General features: G+C 44.5%; 1 protein-coding gene across 1 annotated transcript in view; it reads right to left on the reverse strand.

The window, feature by feature from the left end:
• Positions 1-1,301: 1,301 nt before the first annotated feature.
• The window catches only part of DUSP10 (dual specificity phosphatase 10), a 38,991-nt gene continuing 22,228 nt past the window's right edge, over positions 1,302-18,064 (reverse strand). The window contains exons 3-4 of the mRNA XM_080941467.1: positions 6,677-7,048; positions 1,302-2,549 (exon numbers count right to left, since the gene is read on the reverse strand). Coding sequence (XP_080797593.1) covers positions 2,284-2,549; positions 6,677-7,048 — 638 coding nt within the window. The 3' untranslated portion in view covers positions 1,302-2,283. The remainder of the gene's footprint in view (positions 2,550-6,676; positions 7,049-18,064) is intronic.

Consider the following 18,064-nt stretch of genomic DNA (forward strand, 5'->3'; position numbering starts at 1 on the left):
GTCCAGTGGGTTCATGAAGTGATCAACATCCCTCATGAAGAAATGAAGGTGAAGTGACTCACAGCAGATTAGGAGAGAAGACTGGAGCCCTTCTCAGAATTCTTGGTATGCTGGTTGGCAGGATCCCTGTCTGCCTCAAGGCAGACCTTTCTCCTAAGCTCATAAACTTCCAAATACATAAATCATGTCTATGTAGCTATTGATCCTTTCCCTTCTTTTGCAGAAGACATGATAAAAAAAGCCAGAGAGAAAGGAGGGAGAGGGAGAGAGAGAATTTTATACCCCAACAGAACTCCAGCTTTTAGACTAAGTCACCCTGTATCTTAGTGAACTCTTCCCACATCTGCTCTAGTTGACAGAAACAAAATAAAACAAAAGAGCAACAACTACTGGCAGTACAGAAATGCCAAAAGAGAGATTTACTTTTTGACCACTTCTTACTCTGGATTAAAGTAATTCCAGTTAACTCTCAGTTCCTGTTATGTTCAATTTCCACTTTTCTAATGAAAGAAAAATTTAAATGACTCTTGGCAGAAAAGCTATCTGAATAAAGAAACCGATGTCAAAATATTTCTGGTGTAACATTTGTAAGCAAATGCTCTTGAAAATCTTTATGTCAAAATGTAGTCACTCGGAGCCAAACATGCCAAAATTCTTCAGTGCTTACTCGCACCAGGCAAACTTTTGGGACACTTGGAATCTTCCCAGTGGCTAAGTTGCTCTAGATATGCACGCTAATAAAATACACAAAACCCTAGGATTCTATTTCCCTCTCGTCTCACCTCCAACTGTCTGTGGATTGACCGACCAACCAGCACTGTCAGAGTCAGTGTGTACATGAATTTGATTTTTAATTTGTACTATAGGGTCAATGTTGCTAAAAAGTGTCACTGGAGCCGGTGTCGATTGAGGCGGGCCTATGAAAGTCATACAAGGCAGATTGTCACTAATATTTACATGTAGTTACCAGGGAGACAACTACATCCTAAATCCCCAGTTTGGCTGTGATTTGGTTATCAAGTCTAGTGGAGGCTGCTCAGATCCAGGAGTCTACTGTCTCACCGGAAGAGGATGGGAGGAAGCAGAGGGGTGCATCAGAGGTGAGATCCTTAGCATCCGTGAGCAGTCCCTGCGTTACACTTTCATCCCGTCTCTATAAAAACTTCTATTTTGTTTCTAATTATGTTATGGGTACAGTTCCAGAGGCAAGAGAGGTATGAGCCTAACCGGAGAAGACATGGTCAAGGTCAAGTGCAAAGAACGACACATCCCCAGACGAGTTTCATATATATAATGAAAATAAATTCTTACACCATCAACAAAAACACACCAATTTTTTTTTCTTTTTCTTTTTGCAAAAAATACTTTTTTAAATAAATTTTTGTCTTTTTTTTTTTTTTTTACATTCTGATATACATATGTAACAAGGTTTATGGCACTGTAACCAGAATCAAATCAAAAAAGAAAAATAAAAGGAGGAGGAGGAGGAGGAAAGAAAAGAGAGAAAAAAAAAAGGAGAAAGGAGGGAGGGAAGCCCCTGGTATTGTTGAACTCCTGTCTCCAAGCTGACTCCAATCCTCACTCACAGCCAGCTCTACCTTGCTGTACACTCCAAACACCATTTTTATTGCACAAGTGCCAGAGAAAGCACATGGTCAGTTCCTTTCTGTTAAACAAACAAAAAGCTCTCTCCGACCCAGAAAAGGGGACAAGATATCTGGAGCCCGGGACACACAAAATTGACACTAGCCTGTCTCCTCTGAGAAGGCGTGAGGCAAGCTGAGACCTTCACACCAATGAGCACAACTGGGCACGGTCCGACGGGGTTCGCTTTCTACGTGGTTGTCCAGGTCAGTTCCGGGTCTAGAGTCTTTTCTGTTTCCTTTTGGTTCTTTGGAATTGAAGGGTGGTATCTTCTGTCTATGAGCCCGCACAGACTATAATGAGTCAAAACTCTACAGTAAGCTTACAAGGGAAACTGGGGAGAAACAAGTTTTATAATATTTTTATTTGTTGGCTTAAAAAAAAGAAAGAAAGAAAAAAGTTTAGCCTAAATTCGATACCAGTTTATGAGAAGTGAGTCTCATGGGCATCAAAAGTTACAATCTTCTTACACTTATCATAAAAATAGAGTCTTCGGATAAATTTGTTTCCTTTCACAAATGCTCTCGATCTTAGAAAAAAGAAAAAAGAAAAGAAAGAAAGGAAGAAAGCCAAGCCAAAATCCACCTTTCTTCCTGTTTGTCTCCTAACAGAGCACAGCCCTTTCCGCCCTGCCTGATGTCACACAACCGTCTCCATGCCCATAAGCTTTGGTGTAAGGATTCGTGGTGTCACGCCATTGTTTAGGTCTTCCTCAAATTCCAGCAACTGCCCCATGAAGTTGAGGTTCGGGGAAATAATTGGTCGTTTGCCTTTGACGAATTTGTAAGCGTCAGTCATGGTCATCCGTGTGTGCTTCATCAAGTAGGCGATGACAATGGTGGCCGATCGGGACACACCAGCCTGGCAGTGGATGAGAAGGCCTTTCCCACACTGATGAGCTTCCTCTGTGGGACAGAAAGACAGGGGGTGAGAAAGGGGGCCAGAGGGAGGTGTCAGCAGAGTTTCCTTCTGTGCAGACAATGGATTCAAATATTTCCAAAGCATGGTGGATTCTACACGTTCAAATGACAAGCTAGAGAATTGACCGCAATCAGGAATCAGGAGCTGTTGGTCTGTATTTTCTTAAATTATTTTTTAAAAAATTGGGGGGGGGGGTCTTTCCACAATATGAGTTAGAAGGGATTGAACTCGGGTTCTCAGTCTTGGCAGCAGGCACCTTTTATTCACTGAGCTATTTTGAGGGGGAGGTGGGGGAACGCATATGAAGATGTATGTTTGCATACGTGCAGATGCATGTTCACATGAGTCTGTGGAACGCCATGTTTGGTATCATGTGTCTACTTGATCACATTCCATGTTATATGACACAGCATCTCTTGCTGAATCCGGGGTTCTTCTTACTTCTGCTGGTCAGGATAGCCAGCTTGTTCTGGGGTACCCCCATCTCAGTCCCTCATGCCATAGGATCCCAGCCAAGCTGCTCTAGATACATGGCTTTTATGTGGGTTCTGGTGATCCTACCCCCCATTCTCATGCTTGGGTGTTGAGTGCTTTACTGCTGAGCCATCTTCCCAGCCCCCTACAGCTCTATATTTAGAGAGATGATAGAGCAAGGGAGTCAACTGTGGAAATAGCACATGTCACAGGAAATGGGGAAGGCAGAAGCTATACCTACAACAAGATGCACTCATGGGAAGCAAGCTACTGAGCTCTCCATAAATGTTCCAGATCTCTTTCTTGACAACCTTGTTACTTTTCTATTTTCTCTAAAATCATAATACTGGCATAAAAAGAAGAAAAAGGAAGAAAAGGAAGAGAAGGAATAGAGATTATGCCATATACACAAATGGGCATATGTGATAAATTTCTTCTGATTGACAATGTTAATCCCATTTTCCAGGCTACATGACTATATGACTCATAAAAACTAGTGCTATTAGCAATGGATATTCCACATGCTAGACACACACACACACACACACACACACACACACACACACACACCATTCTTTATCCTACAGATTGTTCTCTATAAGAGCTAGCAGTTAATGTACTGAGTTTTACTAAAACTTCACGGAAGGGAAGGAATAAAGGGCAGGTGGAAAGTTCCTACACTCAGAGGCTTGTAGAGCACTGATCTACTAGCACATGGCCCTCTGCTGGAGTGTTCGACTCCTCACCTCCACACATGCTGATCTGACATGGCAATCATTTGGAAGGCAAGATTCCCAAATAGCTCGCAACAGAGAGCAACAGAAAGTGGTATGTTTAATATTAAAAGCTTCAGATGCCTGTGGGCACTGGACAATATTTTAGTGACACTTCTAGATTAAAACACATCCCCCAGGAAGTGTCCCCAGAGGAATGCAGGCCAATGATAAGGTAGAGCAGCAGAAGGAAGCAAAGAGACTTGTCCCTTAGCTTCAATCACTCACACTGGCTTCACCCCAGTAGACTCAGAAACAAACAGGATGTAACTATCTCTGTAACTATCTGTAACCAATCTGTAGACAAGCGTGCTTCAAGAGACCCAAGAGCAATGCTTCAGCAAAGTCTCCCTTTGTCAACTCTAAATGCCTTCCCAAACCAAGTCATTGAAACGTGGTGTGAGAATGAGCAAGGTGGAGGACAGGTGTGACTACATGTTCCACTAACACACTAGCTGAGTGACCTTGTGAGCCCACTGACACACACACACACACACACACACACACACCTCAAGACTTCAGTTTTCCTCTTGAATAATTTAAAGGACACTAGCTCACCAGCCTCTGGAACTTTGGGAATAAAGTCATTTGACTCTGAGGTTAAACTAGCATTGTTAAACTCTAAACCTGAAGATTGCTGAGTTTATATTAAACTCAGGTGAACATTATGATGATGTAAACCTTTCTGTGTTCCCCCTGAAGCCACACTATAAAATTTCAGTTTAGCCAATCAGAGGGCAAGGAGAAAAAAAACCTTGCCCACTCACGTGATTCTGAGTGGCTCTGCAGGCTAAATGTTGCTTGTCATTAGTTTTGTTTTTCTCCTAAAAGAGGAGGTAAGCCTGAATAATCCAGAAGGAATGTAAGCACCGTGGATGTAATCTCTTAGAACAAGCCTATCCCATGCCACTCGCTAAATGGAAAACAAATTCCCAACTTCCTCCACCTGAAATTAAGCAGGTGGCACTCTCCTTTATAACAACCTCAATTAACTAGGAACTTCCTCGACCTGGTCACAAGCATTTCTATCTCAGGATACAGGGCTTGGCTCAGATTTTGTGTATAAAGAACTTAGGGCATCTCTGTACACAGTGTTAGGAACTAATTAACGGGCCATGGTAAACAAAGGAAAGAGTCTTGGCCAGAAGTCAAGCACACTGGGCCCTTTGTTTTTACAGGTACAGGCATGCCACAGCACACATGTGGAGGTCAGTGCAGGGCCTTGCCTATTACCTTCTTTGAGATGGGCTTTCCTGTAATGCTGTGGATGCCAAGCTGTCCTGTGAGTGAGTGTCTAGGGGTTCTCTGCCTCCTATCTTGTCACTGGAGAGATGGCATTACAGATGTGTACTCTTACATCTGACTTCCCATGGGGATTCAAACTCAGGTCTTCAGTCTTACACACATTTCCCCCAAAGTGCCTCCTTCCAGTCCCCAGTTCCTTCTTGACACTAGAATCCCTGACAGGGAAAGGTCACTCTACTGCTGAGCTTAGAGACTACTCTGACGGTCCTGCCAGAGTGTCCAAGGCACTGAAAGGGAAAGCAGCAGCTCAGTTACCAACTTGCCAAAAAAAAAAAAAAAAAAAAACAAAACACCTCAATGGCTGCTGAACTTGAGACTTTTTTTTTCTGGCAAAACAGCAACAACCATGAGTTGTTGACAACCTGAGGGGTTAATGTGGAGAACATTGGGCTATGTCTTTGTGCTGATAAAAGCTGGAGTCTCTTGGAAACACTGTTGGCCATCTGTCATGTTCTTGCCCCCAGTCACCCTGAGTCTTGCCACAACACTACAAGGGCTACAAACTAAGTTCAGAACTGAGCTAGCTGGTGGTTGCTTCCTTCTGAGGTAAGAGCCTACTACTGCTAGACTGTTCCTTCCTGGGTCCTACAGGGTCTTGCTCTTTCCTGCTTCTCTAAGCTGGAGACAAATTGTCAAAGGAAACATGTACCTTTCTTGTGGGCACTTGTCACTCAATGTTTAAGAACTCAGATCACTTGGGTGGAAGAAGACACCATCCTTCCATTCCTCCTCTGTGAGGATGAAGTGTATGGAGAAACTCACTACAGCATGGCCTGCTTCTGTAGATATTTCTTCAGAACTGGCCCTTTCATGATGCTGCCTTTGTATCAGGTAAAAAAGACGCACACTGACTGGTGCCCAGTGGAAATCTCTTCCCCAGTGTTGGGTGAATAAAGCTGAGTGAGGTGCTGTGTGGAGGTTTGTGGACCATTAAGGTGATGCCACAGTCTCTACTTGGTGCTGCCTTCAGGACTCGAAGGGCATAGACTAGGCAGCAGGAATAGCTTGGAGCAGATTTTCACGCTCCCTTTGAATCTTCTGCCATACAGTATCTAAGTGCCAACCTCCACCCTGGAGAATAGAGGACAGAGACTTCCTGTTGAGTGGATGTTGGACAAAGAGAATGCTTATTGCTTTAATATGGATGTGAAATGGTCCCACAGACTCATGAGGCAAATGCTTGGTCCCCAGCTGGTGTAAAGCTTCTAAAGGTTTCTAAAAGATGTTAGAAGGTAGAGGCTTGCCTGTGGACGTAAGTATGTCAGACACTGCTACTCAAGGCTACAGGCCGTCCCGGTCACTCCCTTCCTAGTCGCCAAAAAGTCAAGTAGCCTTCATCATACATCTGCACTGCCGTGTTCTGTCTCACCCCAGGCCCAGAATCTAGAACCACGGACTGAAACTTCAGAGAGCAGAGATCGTAAGTCAGGACAATCCCTCCCTTTAAGATGACCTCTGGCCTCTCGAGTTGTTACAGTCATGGCAACGTGTTGTTGTTGTTTTCCCTAACATAGGGATATACTTTGAACCTCAAAACCGGAACAAGAAGAGATAGTTACCAATGAATTCGAAGGCCTCTTCAAAGTACTGCCTCAGGTTCTGCTTGTTGCTATCCGTGGCTGGCAGCCTCTTGTAGTTGAAGAGGCCCTTCTCATAGTGGTACAGAGGAAGGTGTGTGGTGACGTTGATGACGTAGCCAATGTTGAGCCTCTGCATGGTGTCTAGGTCCTGAGCATCCTGCTCATTGCCAAGGAACAGGAAGGGCAGGATGGGCGTCAGCTCTGCGTTCTCGATGTCAGGGGTGGTGGGGACAGACTGAGGTAGCAAGCTCGAGGCCGCAGATGCACCACCCCCCACCTCCCGGCACTCTTGGAGCTGGAGGGAGTTGTCACAGAGGTTCCCATGGTTCTGTTTAAAACTACTGAGTCCCCCTGGAAAGAAAACAGAGAAATCACATATGAATAAAGCCCACGGGGGGGGGGGGGGGTGAGGGATGGAATGTCAGCTTCCCCATAGAAATGGGTGTCACTGTGGCTATGTATGTGCTTTAGCATTTCTAAAATAAAAACAAGAACCAGAAGTCTGTTTTGGACACCCTGAGCAAGGGCACTGTGCTCCCTATTGCAAAACTGGGCCAAGGTGCCTGGGAACAAGTTCCACACAGCACCCAGTAATTTCATCAACTGGAAATCTGATTCGCCTTTAACAGACATATGGTCTCTGGCCTATATAGAACTCCTGTTCTTTGGGAGTTGGGAAAAGGAGGGATGACATCGCTCTACAGAGGACTTCTCTTTGTCTCCTGGTGCTGTGCACACATGTCTTCTAACCTTTATAACTTTACAGGACATGGTTACAGAAGGACACGTTCATTCAGCAGCAAAGCAGTTGCAAGCAGGGCTTGTGGGAAAGGCACGTTACACTGGCCAGTATCCAGCTTGCACTACTGACCTGCTGGCTGAGTGGCACAAGCGTGTCTCTCTGAGTGTGAGTCCGAGATGGATACAAACACAGGTAAAGTGTTCAATACACCCCCATCCCCCATCCTTGCCTGTCCATTCCACATGAACAAGCCGTTTCTATTCATCTTATTTCTATGGCTGCCCAAAGGTAGAAAAAGCAGAGGGAAGGTTGGCTAAGGTAAGTCAGGGTTGGAAGAGTGACTCAGGATCTACATTACAACTTCTTCCACTCGAGTCCTTGATATTTGCAGATCTTGACTTCCAGGAGACTGGCCCATTTTCCTTAGCTTTTAGAGGACAGTGAGTACACTAACCCACAAACAGTGACCTGTGATGGATCTAATAAAGCACACTGAGCTTGAGGCTCTGCTCTCCCTCCAAGGCTTAAGTCAGAAACACCTCCAAAGTCAAAGCTGCACCCGGTTCCCCACTTTGAGCATGTAGACATGGCCTTGTATAAGTACCGAGTCACTTACGGAACTCCCTTGGGCGCAGCTGTGCAGTTAGACACATGGGGGGGTGTTCACGAGACACTATCTGTTTAATAGTGGAAGCAGAGAAGCGGCTCCGTAAAGTTGGCCTCTGACTTCCGCACACACACCCATACACAAACACAACTCGAACAGACACTCAACAACAATAAGTTTACAAAGAAAGAAAAGGCTAAGCAAATAGCAAAAATAAAACTATTAAATTCATCTGCGGAATATTATGTACCCACTAAAGGAATAACCATGAAACCAAAGAAAATGCTTCTATTTGATGCTAAAGAAAAAACAGCTAATATAAAATGTTCTGGGGGAAAAAAACCTACCCATACAAAACAGAACAGTGAAGGGAATACACATGTCAGAGTCTGTTGCTAACTCCTTTCTCATGTTACCCATATTGACCCACAGACAAGCCTGAAGGATTATGGAGCTCAAATTCTATGATGTATTGGAGAGAGACATTAGGAAACCTGGGGAGGAGTCACCAAATGAGTGTGAACCCCAGTAGAACAGGGTGGGAAATGTGGGGTCGTCTAGAAAATGGTGAGACCCTGGGAAGTTCCTGGAAGAGATGTCTTCACAGTCACCGAGGTCTTGAGTGTCCTGAGGCATAAGGCTGAAGGCACAAAGCCTGAACAGAGTAAAGCTATGCTAACAGGACAGAAAGTCCACTTGTCCGCCAGCTTCTGAACTGACACCACATCCTTCCAAAGCGTGAGCTTCAATTTTGACCACTAGGGCAGGTGACCTGAACAAGGCATGTCCCCAACCAACCAAATACACACAGTTGTATTTCCGGTAGGGAATGGCAACAATTTACAGTCAGCTCAGGGGGGCCATCCTGTACCCAGTCTCCCAGTCAGAAAACAGACAAGGAAAAGAAAAACATTTTTTTTTTTTTTTTTAGGAGAGCATGTAAGAGCTTTGACTTCATTTGAATTCATTTCTGTAACTAAACACTGTCCTTGTAAAACTACTCACTGCCACTGTCGCCAACGCCAGAGGACGCTGGAAGGAGCTGTGTTGAAATCTGACAAAGCCCCCAGTAAACAGCCCCATGCTGATCCTGGACCAGGGAAACTAAACCCAAAAGAAGAGGCTGGGAGGGGGAGGAGGCATCTCAGTTCTTATTAGTGTATTCAAGCTGTAATTTGTCTTAAAAGCAGCTAAGTTGGGGGGAAAGGAATAAAAATAAAAGCATACCAAAATACCCTCCCACCCCCACACACAAAACAACCCAGCACAGAGCTCTTTAAAATTCAGTCTCTGCCCCTCCTTTCCCAGTGACATCAGCCAGAGGCTCCCCACCTGCCCAGTTGCCATAGCACTCACACAAAGACACACAATGACATCAGCTGGCAAGATATCAGCTCTTTGAATGCAAACAATACAAGAAGCACTACTTTGTTTAAGGCCTTGGGTACAACTGTGTTCTGGGGAGCCAATGACGTAATGCTAACAGGTGGCAAGGGGCCTTCCATTTGCCTAGTGGGGGAAAAAACATGGGGGAGGGGTAGATCAGAGAGAGTCCCCGAGACTGACACACAGAAGGCTTCTTCTACCACAGGGTGCTATGTGGCTGTTCGAGTTCTACGTCTGAGCATGTGAGAAAGACACTTGTGCACTCTCTGTAGGGAGAGAAAGGGGGAAAGCCTCATGTGACTGTAAAGTCTCAGCTGGATGAGAAAGTTCTCACTGAGGGTCTGAAGAGACAGCCTCCAGCTTGTCCATGTCACACTGAAATGGAGACTCTCTCCTGGGTGGCTTTGAAGGCGGAGTGGAGTAGCAGTATCTTACAGGGATATTTCAGAGAGACCTGCAGAGGGGTTGTTTGTACCTCTTAGGGGTGAGTACAGGATTGGGAGCAGCAGAAGGTAAGAGTAGAGCTAATGAGGTCATTCTGGGCCCTCCAGACCCCATCAAACGACTACTTAATGAGGGGCTTTTAATTCTGTTTGGCCTGACTACAGACGATTACAAGTCAGTAAAGGGCCCACTTCACAAGCATGAGGATCAGGGTTTGGATTCCCAGTATCCCTATGAAAGCAAGGAACAATAGTACCTGTCTGTAATCCTTGCATTGGGGAGGAAGAGACAGGCAGATCCCTGATACCTCACTAGCCAGCCAAAATATCCAAATACACACACACACACACACACAAGAATAAAAGCATCATTAACAAATCATTGAACTGGAGGAAGAACAGTATGATGGGTGGAGACACATGGGCCAAGCCTCCAATGAGGCCTCGACCTCCTAGGAACTTGTATGAATCCCTTTACTGCCCATCGTGTGTAATACAGCCTGTGCCCAGGGCTGGGGTAGAGGACACCTATGTGAAGGTTTACAGATACATCACATGGCATCCCACACACTCCATCTCATGATGCTCTCACATCAGCACTATGGCCCTCACCTACACTCCATCCAGTATCGGTGAAGCTGCTGGAGGCTGAGCCTGCCCCAACAAACCCTAGATCCTAAACAGGTTTCTCATCTGTCTGTTCCTCAGTTTCCCCTTACCTGTGAGAGAAAATAGTAGTGCCTATGCCATACTATTCTAACAAAATAAGTCAACAAATATAAAGTTGGATGAAACCATATTGGGTACATGATAGGCACTTTATTAGTTACCAGAAAAGAAAAGCCTTATGTCATACATAAACTCTGACAAGTGAACTTTCTAGAATTTCCACATTTTAATATTTACAGATTTATTTATTTATTTTATTGGTCTTTTCTTAGAAAAGTATATTTCTCTATAGATCTAGTTGGTACTACATAGACCAAGATGGCCAAATTCACGGCAATCATCCTGCCTCAGGCTCCACCCTGAGGATGGCACCATTACTCCCAGCTTAAATTTTTATTTGTGAAATAAGTAGGAGCCAACCCATCTGGGGAGCTTTAAAGTATGGATAACACAATTCCAAGTAAACAACAGGTCCCATCTTTCCTAAACAACAGATCTGGTTTTCTTTCACCTGGATTAGCTTTCCCAATGAAAACTTGGGATTCCTGGTTTTGCTAGGAACTGGGTTTTGAAAAAGTGAGATAGTTCTTATCCTTCTCCTCAACCCCCCACTCCAAACTGAGTAGGCTTCCTGTACACAAGCAGCTTGAGGTTATCAAGGCAGATGTGTTTGAGACACGACAACAGCGCAGAGAACAAAAATTCCAAACCCTTTCTCAAAACCAGGTTTTCTTGGCTTTTAGTGCGTGAGCTTGAATGGCAATCATGAAATCCCCACCCCCTCAAAAGAAAAACATGTCTGGGTGTCACCTGCAGAGACCAGACGAGTTCAGCTGAGCCCTCCGGAAGTGCCAGACTCTCAATTTGGTGGGGAAACCCTTTTCTGTAGCCACACTTCCTCTCCAGCCCTTGTTAGCTGCCACAGAGCCTTCTGGGATGTGAGTCTCTGGCTGCAGGGCTAAAGAAAATGTCTACACACGTCGAATCCATACATAGGAGACACCCGTGTTCTACAGAGGACAGCCCTTGCATACACAAGGCTTCATGCTAAGCTCAGAAGTGAGCCTTAGCCAGACATCTAAGGAGAATACTGTCAGCAGATAGAGTTGCTGCCTACAGAAGTGTGGAGATGCTACAAACTCTAAAAAGACACTCTTACCGCTTGCTGCAAGAATATTGATGACTACTGTTGACTGTTGCCTTGCTTTCTTTACTGGGTTCCCAGGCAGGGGGTTGGTAGTAGATCAGGGACTGGATGGAACAAGTCTGTAGTAAAACCTGATCCTAACCCTCACCAACCGCATTACCTATCACTTAATATACCCACATCTCAGTTCCCATATCAGTAATCTGGACATACCCATCCACAGACCTCAATACAGACACAGTTCTATATATCTTATAGACAACAGAATTACCAGCATATAAGAAATATTATTTTGTAGCTCCCCCAGTGGAAATAAGAATATACCAGGAAGTCTCCTGAGGCTCTATAGCGACAAAGATAAGGCAGAATAAAACCTAGCTGATGTCAAGTGTCTTAGGCAGAAATGTCTGGAGATGAGGGCAGAGCACCTTACTATGAAGAGAACATGGAGCCCCAGCTATAGCCTCTACATCTCATGTCCTATGAACTTATCCTCATGCCCCATAGGTGAGAGTGGCCATTAGACAGTACCAGTGACTTCAAATTTAGTACCAGGAGGCATGAATTAAATTCTTAGGACCTGGTCTTGTGGAAAGCCACACTAAAGAGAGAGAAGAGGGACAAAGGTGTTGTCCTCTAGCACATAAGGAATGAAGCAAAGGCAAACAGGAAAGAAGGGGCAAGGGGCTGAGTCCAGTGGTTTTGTGGGTGAGTAGTAGGTAAAGAGTATTCTAACACATATGCCATCTGATGGCATCTTTAAGCCAGTGAGGACTGCCTTCACTGTGAAATGCCCAGTGTATGGAAAGACATAGTGAAGAAGGCATCAGACTTGAAAACCAGTGTGAACTCCAAGCAGGAGGGCTGCACCTTCCCGAAAACCTCTCTGTCTTCCCTCTCCCTCTGTCCCTCCCTCAATCCCTCTCCCCCCCCCGTCCCCCTCCCCCGGTCTCTGCAGTTAGTCCTTTCTGTCTGAGTGTTTCAGAGGAACGAAGGAAGGAAAAAGACAGCTCGGGTTGGCAAGCAGCAAAAAGTGTAATCCTGACAAAGGTGCTCAGACTATATGAGAAGTATGTGTGTACTTGTAGAAATGAAGTGCTAAGAGTATGACATATGGTCTTAGAAAGGACAGAAATGAGATTATGAAGGGATGGGGGTATGGCTCAGTTATAGAGGGCTTACCTAGTATATATACACTGTCCTGTTCAATACCCAATACCACAGAAACTGGGTATAATTGCATATACTTACAATCCTACTACTTGAAAGGTGAAGACAGGGAAATCAGAAGTTCAAAGTCATCCTTTGCTACAGAGTGAGCTTAAGTTCAGCCTGGGCCATATAAAACTGTCACCAATGAACACTGGAAATTAGAAAACAGAACTTCACACACACACACACACACACACACACACACACACACACACACACACACAAACACCAATTAAAAACTTCTGAGAGACGTTTTATTCAGTTCATTAAGGAAACGGTAGTCATTAGAAAAGGTAAACAAAAATACCCTACATACACCAAGTATTTATGTAGCATATTGCTCGATAGCTGGTGGCTAACAATCTTTCTCAGAACTATTCTGTAAAAGTTTCAGCAACCAGATGCATGTCTGTATGCAACTTTGAACTAAAACAATGCTAGAATATTCTATTTTTGAATTTATCTCTTCCTATTTATATTTCCAGATTAATAGCTTCGGTGGAAGCTAGGTTCTTGAGGAGAAAGACAAGTCCTCTTGTACATGGCTTTAGCCATCTCCTACAGAGGAAGTGTAACTTGCTGAGACATTAGGTACACCAGAAGCCATGGGGGAAGTAGGAAGCTATGGTTTGAGCTTATGAAACCCATTTGTGAACACTAAGACATCTCTCTCCCTCTCTACTTTAGTGACAAATCCTAGGAGAGGTCACTTCAAAGATGCTATGTATGACCAGGCATACTTACCTAATACTTGCCCTCACAATAGGGAGCCTAGAGGTAGGAGGATTAAGACTTCAAAGCCAGCCTCAGCTGTCTAGGAAGGTCAAGGACAGCCTGGGCTACATGAAAATCCTGTTTCATAAAGAAAAGCAAAGCCCATCACACACTATCTCGGTACCTCAGTATAAAGGTCATTTTTGTTCTTTATGTCTGTGAATCTGATTCAGTTGGATTTCCTAACATTTTGAGAGACGAAAGGAGGGGAAAAAATCTGGTAAATCTATATCAGAATCTGCTTGAATATGGAATTCATTGAATCTTTTCTTCGGATTCTTGGGTTGGACAAAACAATATGTCAGATCACAGATGCTTACAGGAAGTAGATGCCTCTGCACAGTCTTCTAAGCCTGGTTATTTCTGCTTCCCTCCTAGTGCCTACCACTCCTCTGCCTGAATCATGGGCTGTGCTGAAAAGCCAAACCAAACCAAACCAAAAAACCAGCCTTCGGGAAAGAAACTATCCCAGACTATGAATGCACCAAGAGACAACAAACCAGTAACTTCTCCCTCCTGATTTCCTTGTGCCCTTAGTAAGAGGCTTCTTTCTAAACCTGCAGTACTATATACCTGTCTATCAGGAGTTAGGGGGCAGCTGCTGGTGTTCTGTTTGTGATGCTTTAGATGCTTCCTTTGATAAAGTCTTCATAGTAACTTCAGTGGGAATATGCTTTTACAAATCATGCCTGGGGTGCTGAGGGACCGCTCCGCCAGTGCCTGGTCCTTACTTTGCAAGCATTAGGACCTCAGTTTGAATCCCCAGGACCGATATAAGAAGCATAGCTGGGTGCCCTGAATCCCAGCACTGGGAAGACAGACAGGAGGGTCCCCCAGAGTTCCCTGGCTAGCAAACGGAGCTAAGTTGGTGAGCCTCTGATTCAGCAAGTGAGCCTATCTCAGTAATGTGGGATGACTGAGGAAGACACAAAATGTGCAAAATGTCAACCTTTGACCTTCACATACACACACACACACAGACATACACACAGATATACACACACAGACCTTCACATACACACACTCGCACACACACAGAGACATACATACACACACACAGAGAGAGAGATGCACACTCTTCCTCCAAAAAATTCTTGCCTAAATATTTATCTACAAAATGTGGAACTAAGTCAGAAGGACCTTAGTATTTATTTAAAAAAAAAAAAAAAAAAAAAAAAAGGAAAATCTAGTTTTCTTTGAAAACTTTCCAAAACATGGTGACTCTGGAGTGTTTCATCAGAGGTTGCTGGATTCCTCTGGGCCCCTACCACCTCACTCACTCTCCCGTCCTCTGAAGTAGTCCAGGGCTCTCTCTCCCAAGTCCATGCCTGACAGAAGAAGATAGAAAATGCCTGGGATTAAACTTCAGCCTGCTGAGGAGAGCCTGTCCTCATCAGAAAGGCAGGCCCAGGTCAAAACCCCATGTGGGGGGAGGGGTTGGGGGGGTTTCTACTCTGCATCATAACCTGCTGACTTCAGGCTTTAATGAGTAGCTTGCATTGAGGAAGAGTGTGTGTGTGTGTGTGTGTGTGTGTGTTGGAATAGCACAGGCAGATTGTTTGAGATTACTTCACAAGTATGTAAATACAGGCTGCTTCTTTAAACCTGTTAGCTCATTTATTTACATTAGTACAGAAATCACTGCCAGAAGCGACAGCTGATGACAGTCATGTAACTTTCCACAACAACGACATTTAAAGTACTCTGGGCCTGCTTTCACTTGCTTATGACTTTTATGTGAACCGGATTCAAACGGTGAGATCTCTGAGTCCCGTGCCAGGAACCAGCTTAAGCTTTGAACAAGTCAGTGTGTTTCTAAGGGGGAACAGCCCCGGGCTCCTTCCCGTGCACCTGCAGCTGGCCTCTGCCTCCTGCTCCACCCCTTCCCCCTATTCTAACCTGACATTGTATTGTGACATGTGCGTGCCTGCTGTCCACACAAACAACAAGCAATAGGTTGGGTGAAGGAGCGTGTAAGAGAAGGTAAACGAGCAGTCATGTTCTGGTTTCTCCAACCTTGCAAGTCTCACAGCTTTGGCCCTTTAGCTGTAGGAGAGCTAATTCCTGTTGCTTAAGTTACCCAGTCTGGGGTGTTTTGTTATAGCAACGTGCTGTGGTTTGGATGTGCTTTGAGCAAGTACTCAAAGTTCAAATATTAGTGGGGTGATGTTGACAGGTGGTAGAACCTTTAATAGGTGGGGCATAGTGGGAGATCAGAAGGTCAACAGGTGCTGGGCTTGGAAAGGGTAAATACGTTTCTTAAATGACCCAAGTTAGTACCAGTGAGAGCAAGGCTTGACCCTGTGTGTCTCTGGCTTCTACTCTTAAAATATGATCTCTTTGGCATACACTTCCACAACTGAAATGTTATCCACAGCAAAGTCCTCACTAGAGGCCTAACAGATATAGGCACCCAGTCTTGAACTCCTGACTTCTAAAGCCATGAAATCAATATTTTCTTTATAAAGTATCCAGCTCTGATTCTTTTGTTATCACAACAGAAAACTGACTGATATGTAACCCAAGCAGGCTAATACAGTACCACTTTACATTTTATTTCTCGGCATAATTCTTTATGTGAATATATTAGAATACCTACTATTTGAAAGTCACGCCAAAACTTGTGGGCTACCTAAGACAAGGATCCTGAGAGCCAACCTAAAGATACCATACCTTACCATCAAGCCAGAAATGGTCCAAGATTGAGATAGAAGTAGGGTGGGAGGCCGCCTAACCTACCTGGCAAGCCACAAGAAGCAAGCACATAGAACCTTCTAGAACTACTGTTCTACTTGCAGCATTCACAGAAGTTATCCATTCTCAAATCCCTCAACCTCATCACGGACAAGCCCTTGCTCAAGCCCACCCTGAGGCATCTAAGTCATGAATTATCTTCCTTGGAGACTTTTTGTCTGTTTGGGAAACCCTACCTTCTCTGGTTAATCAAGAAGGGGAAAAGGAAGAATGTTAATAGGTGCTATTAGACAAATCCATATTTTCCCCAAGAGTAAGCCACATAAACTTCCTCTGCTCATTTAATTCTCCAAAGGTAGGGCAAATACTCTTTACTTTTCAGGGCAGAAGAAGCTTAAATAACCAAACATTGCTAAGCAAACAGATAAAGCTACTCATTAAACCAGCCCGTGGCACAAAAGGAAAACTTGCTCCACTACTCATGTATCCCTCCACCCCAGGACCACATTTATCTTAGACTCCAAATTAAACACATCACAACTCTACAGCAAAAACATTTCCCAATGGGATTTAAGTAAAGTCCAATAAATCCCTAGAAACATCAAGAGCAAGCCTCAAGAGACAACATTCTTCTACTGTGAAGAATTCCCACTGGAAATTACATTTGGAGAAGTTCATCAAAAATCATCTATGGACAGAAGAAGGGAGGAAAAGACAAGGTTTACAGTGGAGCCTGGGGTTGGGACCCATGCCAACGATGAAGAACGGAACTAGCCAGTCAAATCCATAAGCCAATCTTGTTTAGTAGGAAACCCCACACCGAAACAATAGCTTTTACAACCATGGCTAGGGAAATTCTAATCGACAGGGGAAAGGCTCAACTGCTCCTGTCACAATTTGGAATGCTTTTCTGAGCCCATGTTTTAAGTCCACACAAAGTATAGCAACAGTCTATATCTGGCAAGAAAAGTTAGCAAGTATAAGTATTAACCATCAACTTCCAGAAAGAGAAGACAGGAGCTGTCACTGCAGCTACATGCCATAGTCAAATTACCCACAATGGCTGAGCTCTGTGAGGTCAAACTGAAACCAGCCATGGTCCTCATTCATACTAAAAGATAGGAAGAAGGGTCTTGAAACTTTGGGTGGTGATTGTTGGAGTGCTTCGATATAGTACTGGGTCGAAAGATGGGATGTCCTCCTCTGGTAGACCACATTATGGGCCAAACAATACAGGCTGCCGGTCTGAGCTGGGATCATATATAATCAACATGAACTCAAGGTTACTGAAGAACCATTCCAGTAACTGTCACTGCAGCCCAGGAGGTGAAGAACAGAAAACTGACCCTGTATGAACTCTACATCTGGCAGTGTAGGACTTCCCAGGCACATTCGCTGAAGGCCAGGTCCAACATGACGCAGTATGGAAGACCTCCTGAGGACAGGGACTCACAGAGCAGCTCTTCTACACTGAAGGAGCTTGAGGAGGTTCTTGTTTATGGCATGTATTGCCAACCTCTTGGAAGCAAGCCCCCAGGTAATCAATCCTTTCATTCTTTTCCCCCCTGAGCACTTCTTAAGCTTAACAAAGCCCTAGAACACAAAGCTGGCAGAGGTGAGCCACGGCAAGAACAGTCCGCTGGTGAGTTGTGGGATCTCGATGATCTATTCCAAGACTCTCTGTGTTTGCTGG

Source organism: Micromys minutus, assembly GCF_963924665.1.
Source record: "Micromys minutus genome assembly, chromosome: 1".
In the NCBI taxonomy this organism is placed as follows: Eukaryota; Metazoa; Chordata; class Mammalia; order Rodentia; family Muridae; genus Micromys; species Micromys minutus.